Source organism: Vombatus ursinus, unplaced genomic scaffold (genome assembly GCF_900497805.2).
Source record: "Vombatus ursinus unplaced genomic scaffold, bare-nosed wombat genome assembly UNPS02014786.1, whole genome shotgun sequence".
Classification (NCBI taxonomy): Eukaryota; Metazoa; Chordata; class Mammalia; order Diprotodontia; family Vombatidae; genus Vombatus; species Vombatus ursinus.
In genome coordinates, this window is record NW_020954564.1 from 33526266 (window position 1) to 33536195 (window position 9930).

At 44.7% G+C, this 9930-nt stretch overlaps 1 protein-coding gene across 1 annotated transcript in view; it reads right to left on the bottom strand.

Annotated features, from left to right (window-relative positions):
* LOC114047364 (transcription factor 15-like) overlaps window positions 1–7525 on the bottom strand; it is an 8319-nt gene extending 794 nt beyond the window's left edge. Inside the window, exon 1 of the mRNA XM_027868175.1 lies at window positions 6777–7525. Within this exon, the coding sequence (XP_027723976.1) occupies window positions 6777–7337 (561 nt within the window). The 5' untranslated portion in view covers window positions 7338–7525. The remainder of the gene's footprint in view (window positions 1–6776) is intronic.
* Window positions 7526–9930: the final 2405 nt, after the last annotated feature.

Below are 9930 nucleotides of genomic sequence, written 5' to 3' on the forward strand. Positions count from 1 at the left end.
TCTCTCTCTCTCTCTCTCTCTCTCTCTCTCTCTCTCTCTCTCTCTCTCTGCCTTAGTTTTATTATCAGTGGAATGAAGGGGGTTGGACTAGGAATCCGGAGTTGCACAAAGGAAAGAATTCCCAATTGGGAGTTAGAGGAATTGCTTGAAATCCTGACTCTGATGCTTACTACCTGTGAGACCTTGGGTTTTCACTTTATCCTTTAGGATTGAAGCTCCTTCCAGCTTTATTTCTCCACGATCCCTTTAAATTGTTGATCATATATAGTCAGAGTCCAGGGACTGTGTCCCACTAGAGCCAGAATGCCCAGGACAGATCTCTGCATCCTTGACGTTTGGCATCCAAGCACTGAGTCAGAAAACTTGGGTTAGAATCTTGACTTTGCCTTGGACAAATCATTTCACCACCTTAGGGTATTTTTTTCCCAGATTCTTATGAGCCCTGTAACCAAAGTTTACATTCTCAATGGATCTAGAGGCTGCTGTACCAGTCTCCCCTTAACAACAGTGATACCAGTAGAGGGAATGCAAGACTGGTGTCATCTCCATTTCATAGATGAGGAAACTGAGGTCTAGAGAAATTAAATGATTTGTCTAAGGACACACAAAACTAAAAAGAGAATTAGGCCAAGCTCCAAATTCTCCCATCCTTTTACTATATCACAATGCCCTTTGGTAGTCCATCCTCCTTGACAATGTCCCCTCATGTAAAGTCACAGATACACAATATCAGAGCTGAAAAACAGATTAGAGATCACTGAGGGCAGGAATTCTTTTTTTTTTTTTTTTTGCTTAAGCAATGGGGGTTAAGTGACTTGCCCAGGGTCACACAGCTAGTAAGTGTCAAATGTCTGAGGTCAGACTTGAACTCAGGTCCTGCTAACTCCAAGGCTGGAGCTCTCATCCACTGCGTCACCTACCTGCCCCCTGAGGACAGGAATTCTTAACTTGGGGTCCATGAACTTGTTTAAAAAATGTTTTTTGATAGTTGTATTTCACTATTATGATACATTACAAATACTTATCTACTAAACCATATATAAATATATAGTTATAAATTCACTATAAATTTATTTTATACATTTAAAATTTTTTTGAGAGTCTATAGGTTTCACCAGACTGTCAATGGGGTCCATGATACAAAAAAAGGTTAAGACCCTCTGATCTAGGATAATGCCCTCATTTTCCAGATAAGGGAACAGACTGAGATAGAGCAATAAAGTGACTTGCCCGAGGACACAGGGGCTCTAAGCCAGGTCTCTAGATTCCTAGGTTCTGTGGTGCCTTGAACTGGGTTGGTAGGAAGATAAGACAGGGAATCTGGAAAAGATCTTCAATTGCCCTTATTTTACAGAAGAAATTGGGGCCCAGAAGAGAGAAATAATTGAAGGTGGGTTTGGAACCCAGGTCCTTTGACTCTATAGGGAGTGGTCCCACTGTACCAAACTGCCTCTTCCCCATCAGTCCCAGGGCAAGGCAAGGACATCCAGAGTAGGCTGGGACTTTCTGATGCCTCTTCACGGTTTTGGAACAACATGTCTCTTCACAGGCAAGTCTATTTTGGGGGCAGAGGCAGCAGCCAGTTCTAGATGTGAGCTTTGGAACTTCCCAAGCAGACCCTGTTGGGGGATGGGGATGTAAGAAGGAGGAGGGACAAGACAGAGGGTCTTATAGGTAGGCAGTCAACTGTTGGGAGCAAGACTTCAGGAGTGACCCAAAAGAGGGCAGCCCGGGACAATCTCACCTCCTTCCCTTCCCTTGAGGCCCTCATTTTCCCAAGGTCCCTCATCCCCACTGGACAGGTTTGGGATGGTATTTTATGATTAGGATCTGAGCTGCCTAGTGAGAGCAGAGTTAGCATGGATGCATGCTTAGAAATGAATGGCCAGAACAATGGACTGTGTTCTCCCTTCAACGTCCAGTTCAAAATTCACCATCTCCAAGAAGTCTTCCTAGATTCCAAATAATGAATCTAACCTTTTCTCTACTCCTATTGGCTCTGTGCTTTGAGATTTTGATGACACCACAGGGAATACAGGTCTCTATGTGCACCGGATTCAGGCTTGAATTCTCTGCCATTTACTAGATGTGTGAAATGAGGATGCCTCAGGAGGGTCTCTAAGGGGCTAGAGACACAACGTAGAGAAATTTGTAAACTACAAAGTGCTATATAAATGCAATTTGTATATACATTCTTTGTGTGTGTTGTACATACACAAACATACACCCACATATACTTTATTTGTCTTAATCTACATGTGTAGTGTAACCCTAAGTAGGAAGACTTTATGGAGGGAAAATGACCTGAGTCAGAAAGCTTGTGTTCCAGCCCTAGCTTTGATATTTACTACCTGTGTGGCCTTGGGCAAGTCATTTTCTTTTTTTAGAGCCTCAGTTTCTTCCCCCTTGAAATGGGGATAATCCTAAAGTGCCATAGAAATGGAAACTGGCTATTTGGTGTCTCTGGCAGCACCTGGGTTTATGCATACAGCAGGTTCTCAGTCAGGGCTGCTTCTTCATTTTCCACTACAACCTCTGGGTGAAGTTCTGTCTTGGCTCCCTCAGGCCCTTCCTCCAAACGACATCAATTTGGTAGCCTAGTAGAGGGACTTGAGAAAAGGGCTGCTGTACCCCCTGCTTCCAGATCCCCTGGACCATGCTCTGTTTCCTCCCATCTAAGTCTTAGAGTCACAACACAGCAGAATCCCTCCACCCCCTTCCCCAGCTACTCCCGGGAGGAATCAGCAGGGATGGGAAAGTGGCTTCTAAAGCCAAATTTGGATGGGCTTCTGCCCTTAAGATGCTCTGGTCTTCCAGACAAATCCCAAGGAATAAAGGAGAAGGGGTGGGAGTAAGTTTCTGCAGCTGAGAGTTTGAGTCAAAGACTTATCCTGGTTCCATGGTACCTTGTAGGGCCAACTTCTACTAGTATTGAGGGCTTTCTGACCTTTACAATTAATCTTGGCATTGATGATCTGGAATGGGAGTATAAGCTCTATGAGGGCAAGGATTGTGGCTTAGCTCAAGTTTGCATCTCCATTCCCTGACTAGCATCTCCTGACCAGCAGAGTACCCAGCTTTTTGAATAAATAAATAATGCTTTAACTTATCTATTAGACTGTCATAAGAGCCAGGACTATGTCTTATCCAAAACTATCTCCCTGGTTCCAAGCACAGGTTTTTGTGGAATAATATTTGTTGCATATTGGGGCTGACAACAAATGTTACCTGAAATTCAGCCACAAACCAGGACAGTTCTAGAGAACCTATGAGCTCTCAGCAGGATTCTCCTGTGGGCTTCTTCAAGGATTCAACCCCATTGGTAGCCTGGCAGGGTTAGGACTGGAGGGTAGCACAATCTAACGCTACATAGAGCCCTGAATACATGAGTTCAGATTTTAGCTCTGATACGTACTCTCTGTGTGACCCTGGGCAATTCACTTAATCTCTCTGAGCCTTGGTTTCTTCATCTGTAAACTGACTAAGGGGACAAAATGGCCTGTGAGGTCCGTTCTGGTGCTCAATCTATGATCCTAAGACTGTAACAATGAACTTGAAGTCAGAAGAAAGCTGGGTTTGAATGCTGGATCTGAAACTCAATGGTTGTATGTTTGTTCAGTAATTTTTTCAGTTGTGTCTGACTCTTTGTGACCCTGTTTGTGGTTTTATTGGCAAAGATACTGGAGTGGTTTGCCATTTCCTTCTGTAGCTCACTTAACAGATGAAGAAGCTGAGGCAAGTAGGGTGAAGTGACTTGCCCAAGGTAACACAGCTAGTAAGTGTCTGAGGCTAGATTTGAACTCAGGAAGATGAGCTTTTATGACTCCAGGCCTGACTCTGTATCCACTGTGACATGTAGCAGCCCAGTGTTTTTATGACCTTAAGCAAATATCTTCATTTCTGAGCCTCAGTTTCCTCATCTGTAAAATGGAGATAAATCTTTGTACCACAGGATTATTGTGAGGAAAGCACTTTTAAAACATAAATAGCTCACACTTCATTAGCATGTAATCTTTGCCATACTTGACTTTCTGACACAATCTCAGCTCTGCCCAGGCCTTAACTATTACCTCAAGCAAGTCACTTTCCTCTCCCCTGCTCAAAGGCCTTACTCTCTTCTTTGTTAAAAAAGAGAGAGTTGGAGGAACTGATTGTTCTCTTTCAGTTCTAAGTCAAATTATTCAAATTATTTGACTATCCCTTCATGGCTTTGTAAGAGAAGGAACTTTATGTTGCTGGCAGAAACAGGCCTACTACTGGAGATAGGTAAACAAAGGGGATCTAGAAAGAAACTACTAATTTAAGTAAAATTCCCCCTTCTTTCTCTTCCAGGAAAAGGAGTGAATTACCCATCCATGACCAGTGTAACCTCATGTAGAGGGCATAGAGTGGCTGTATAAATCACTGAGCAACCAGCTAGAATACAGGTGGCTCAGAAGACTATAGAGATAGGCTAAAGTTACCACTGACCTGGGTTTTCTCTTCCTTATTTCTGACTTCAGTTTGCCTCTCTTAAAGATGTTGAAGAGGGTCTAAGGGGAATGTACTTGTTAGAACACCAAGCAGAAGAATTGAAAAAGAACCCAGTGTCCTCAAATGTACTTTGTGGGACTTGGGAGTTACAAGGAACTTAGAATTTAATCACATGCTCCCACCCACCCACCCGGCTGCATTTCATAGATGAAGAAACTAAAGCTCAGGACATGACTTCAGAAAATGACTTCACCAAAGTCACTCATGAAAAGAGTAGAGCCAAGATTTGAATCCAAGTTCTCTGATTATAAATCTTTTCCCTTACATTGAATATTACCTATTAGGATACCTTTCAGGGCAAAGTGATAAGCCTCACCTTGACAAGTCAGAGTAGTAGAACCATCGCCTAGAGAAACAGCTATGCTGACCAAACCCTTCTTCCCTCCCTGGGAAAATATCCCAGTCACTAGAACCTCACTGAGTGTGTGTGTTCGCAGGTGGGGGGTGGGAATGTTCAGGAGGGTCAAAGAACACATCTGGAGGAGGGGGAACCCGTAGTGCACTAGAGTGACCCTCTCCTCTTACTTTAGTAAATGAGAACTGGGGGAGAGAGAGCAGGAATTAGGTACAGAGGGTAGCAAGCCTAGCAGGTATCATTACAGGAGCCCACAGGTGGAGGAGCTGAAGAGTCTAACAACCCTTACTGCTCGGAGCAGATAGACCGCTAGACTTGGAATCAGAAGATCTGGGTTCAAATACTACCTTTTACTAGGCTTATGGCCATGGAAAAGTCACTTCACTTGCCTATCTGAGCTTCCTTTTCTTTTTCTATAAAATAGGGACCAAAAACTCCAACTCCCTACTTAGAAGAACTTCTGTAAGGAAAGTGACTTGGAAACTTTAAAGTGCCATAGAGATAGGAGTTGTAATTTTTATCTTTATGTTTTATATTTTAATTTTTATCCTCAAAGTAAGGCAGGGCAGGGAATCTCTGAGTCTAGTCCTAAACTACCCAGCACTCCCATGTTTCCTAAAGGAGAGAATTAATCCTGCCTTCTAAAGGTTCTAGCTTTGCCACTAACTAGCTATTTGATAGAGAAATCACTTTTCCTCTCCCGGGCTAGGGACTTTCTCATATTATAATAGAAGTTATGGTTACTGAAATTTCCTCAGATAGGGCAAGTTTTCTGCATGGTTTTTTTTTTTAAGGCTGGGAATTGGAGGTGGATTTTGTAGGTTTATCTTTTTACATATCTTATATCCTAATCATGCACTAAGAACTCATTCAGACACTACTGCATGAGGAGGAAAGAACCCTAGGAATCAGAAGATGCAAGTACTACTCCCCCCTCACCTCAGTGCCTCCTCATGTAAAATGGGTGAATACATGATATTCAACAGTCTTCTCAACCCATGACAGTAGGATTCCTGTGCTTACTGATTTAGCTAATTGTGTCTCCTGGCCATCTACTACACTGCACCCCTACCCCCACTCTCCACTTAGAACAAGTGGAGGGAAAGTGTCATGCCCAGCTAATATCTTGGCTCGTTAAGGACGGGATGTTCTCTCCTTGGGGACTCAAAGCTCATCAATTTGGGTGAGGTGAAGATATGGAAGTACTTCTTGGTCCCATCTCTCTACTCTCACTGCTCTGCCACTGGCTTCATGTTCTGTCTTTGACAAGAGGCAAGAAAGAGTAGCATATCGTGGAAGGTCAGGGCTGGGTCCAGCTGCCCTTCCGGTCAACGTCACAGCATAAAGATAGGATGCAACCCTCTGAAGCTCCCTTTAATAACTCCTTGGGGATATGTCATCCAGGAATTTAGCAAGCCCTCATGGAATCTGTTTGTATTTCCCGCCTGTGCCACTTCTCAGGGAAACAGATTCCACATTTGCCACCAGCTTTCTCTCATTAGAAATGGAAAACAGCATGCCAGTTTTTTTTTTTAAAAAAAAGCAAAAGCAAAAAAATATTGGACGGAGTCAAGAGACCTACGATCTAATTTTAGTTCTGAGATTGAGACTTTAGACTGAGCCTTTGGACAAGTCACTTCTCTTCAGAGAAAGACTGAGAGGGTTAGACTAAATGATCTCTCAGGCCTCTTCCAACTCTGATATCCTATGGTTTCAGCCCTTGGGTGGAGGCTGAGAGCGGCGGAATTTCTGGCTTTTAGAACCGTGGGGAGGGAGACTTGCCCTCTACATCCGGCAGTGGGTAAGGCCCTGAGCCTGAGAAATCTCTGAACAAATTCGGCCTGAGCCTCCCTTCCCAGTCACCCGCTCACTGGCCTCCAGGACTCACCGCCTTGCGCTGATTACTGAGGCAGAAGGTACAGATAGTGCGCGGCTGCTGTCGAGCGTCTCCACCACCGCTCCCAGATGCGCTGCGCTCGCCCTTGGGTCCGCAGACGGCGCGGAAACACGGCTGCCCGTCGTCGCAGCCTTCGCCCAGCAGCAACACGTTGGCCAGATGAGAGATATAGCTGGAAGCCAGGCGCAAGGTCTCGATCTTGGACAGCTTGCGATCCACGGGCTCGGTGGGGATAAGCGTGCGCAGCGCCGTGAAGGCCGTGTTGACACTCTGGGTCCGGTCTCGTTCCCGCGCGTTAGCCGCTTGTCTCTGCTTCACTACCACCACTGGCCCCCCGCCGCCTCCAACGCCACCACCGGCCCCGGTTCGGCGGCTGCTACCGCCCCCGGCCCCGCTCCCGGTCCTCCGCCGAGCGGGCTCCAACCCTTCGTAGCCGCCATACGACTGGTCCGAAGCATCGCTCTCGCTGCGGTTCTCCTCGTCCTCACTTAGCAGGCTGAGGTCGGGGTATAGCACGTGGGCGGCCACTGGGCGCAGCATGGCGAATGCCATGGGGACGGGGGAGTCTGGTCCTGCTTCGGACCCTACCCTTTTAGTGCCGTGCCGTCCCGGCTACCGGGTGCGGGGCCCCAAGAGTAAGGGGCCTCGACGCGGGAGAGGGGAGCTCAACAGTACCCCACCTAGAAGGGCTTCGGCGCGGGGCGCCAGCTCAGACCCCAACTTTGAACTGCGTGTAGGGATTTCGGGACTGCGCAGTGTGCGCTCTAAGGCAAAGAGCCACCGGCACTACTATTTAAGGTCTGGGAGCTGCCGAAGTTTGAGGGCGACTCCTCTAATAACCAATGAGGCTACGAAGGACTTCGCTGACCGCCCAATCGGAAGACTCGGGTTTCCTCCACCCCCCGCCCCTAACGCAGATAGCGGTTCTCGGGAGCCAAAGAGACAGGACACCTCGTGGAGTCCGTAGGCAGCAGACCCAGGGACCGGGGCTACCGCAGAACTCCTATAGCTGCCACTATCTCAGGCCGCACTCCTGACCAGCTGCTGTGTCCGTGGGCCGAAGGTCTGGGAAGAGAGCTGGCATGCACAGTGGTTGCCTCCTCCCGATCTTACCAACACTCTGATTTACTTTATTAGTCCGTATATCTTGGAGGTGGATCTGGGTCCTACTAAAATTCAGATATATTCCCAAGGGAGCACCGGTGTTCCATTAACCTTTCGTGTTATGTTATGTCATGTTATGTCATGTCAGAGCTGAAAGCTAGAGTCTGTCTCATGGCTTCCCTAGCTTCCTACAAGATTCAACTCAAATTCCACTTTCTGCAAAAGGTGGTGCCCCTACTGCTAAGCTCCTTCTCTCTAAAATTACGTGCCAATTACGTTATCTGTATCTTGCATGTGTATAGTTATTTGCATGTTGTCTCTTCTCATTAGAAAGTGAACTCTTTGAGGTCAGGGGCTCTGTTTTTGCCTTTCTTTGTATCCCTTGAACTCAGCACGGTGCCTGGCACATGGTACTCACTCAATAAATTCTTGTTGATGATGATAATGCACCCTACCCCGTTTTACAGAGGAGGAAACTAGGGCCCAAAGAAGGGAAATAACGAGCCTAAATTCTCTGGGGCTAGAACCTAGGCTACCTGATTCCCAGTCCAGAACTCTCTTCATCACAAGGTATTAGTCCTCACCTTTTGGAATAATAGAGACTTTCCATACTTAGGTCTCAGATATGTATTCCCTCCCCTGTCGAAGGTAACAACCCTTCCACACTTAATTCTTTTCCATGTCTTTTTGTAACAGATCCACTACTGAGGATCTGCCCAATATGCTGGAGATTTCCCCCTAGGTTATTATTTTAATATTTTATGTATACCAGGATAAACTTGGGCTGTTTCTCTGTTATTCCTCACTCTCATCTGCCTACTTCCTTTTTTCTGTCATACATGTCATGCATAAGGTCTTTTATGCAACTTCTATTAGGCAGATCATATTTGGTAATGTGCTGCCATCTCTGCACACTCCTCCTTGTTTTTATCTCCTTTGTTCTTTAGTTCACCTGCAATTTCGCTTATTGGAAAACCACAAGTTCCCATAAATTGTAGCCATATAGAATCCAGAGCCTAAAAAGATGGACTTTGGGAATTGTTTGGGGCTGCTGAAGATGCTGGGCAGTTTTCAAAATATCACCCAAACTGCTCTCCTCCTATTCAATTCTAGGCCCAGCTAATCTGTCCATCTGCAATGCCTATCCTATATGTGTATATATGTATACATATTTATATAAATATATACATATATGTATATGTATACACAACATAAACGTGATATATACATAACATTATGTATATACATGTATACAGTATATCAGGACATATGTAGGACTATATGTAGGCATGTAAATATATGTATTTGATGTTTTTTAAGTGGAAAATATTGACTTGCATATCATAATCTAGGGCAAAATTTTTTTTTTGCTTGATTTTTCCTATGTGGATGGTTAGACTAAGATTTTTTTTTAGGTTATACATGTGTAATTATGTAAAACTTTTCCACATTAGTCATTTTGTACAAGAAGACTTGAATAAAAGAAAAAAAATGAAAGAGTGAAAAATAGCATGCTTCAGTCTGTATTCAAATAATATCAGTTTTTCCTCTGGATGTGGACAGTATGCTCCATCTTGAGTCCTTTGGGATTGTCTTGGATCATTGAATTGCTGAGAATAACTAAGTCATTCACAGTTCTTCATCAAACAATATTTCTGTTACTGTGTACATCCCTCTCCTGGTTCTGTTCACTTCATTATGTGTCAGTTCATGCAAGTCTTTCCAAGTTCTTCTGAAGTCTGCCTGCTCATCATTTCTTATAGCACAATAATATTCCATCACATTTATATACCACAACTTGTTCAGCCATTCCCCAGTTGATGGGCATCCCTTTGATTCCCAATTCTTAGCCACCACAAAAAGAGCTGCTATAAATATTTTTGTACAAATGGGTCCCTCCCCCTCCCCTTTTTTATGTCTTGGGGATATAGACCTAGCAGTGGTATTGCTGGATCAAAAGGTATGCACAGTTTTATAGCCCTTTGGGCATAGACTAAGATCTTTGAAAGAAAAACTTAATCTTTGCAGGAAAAAAATATCC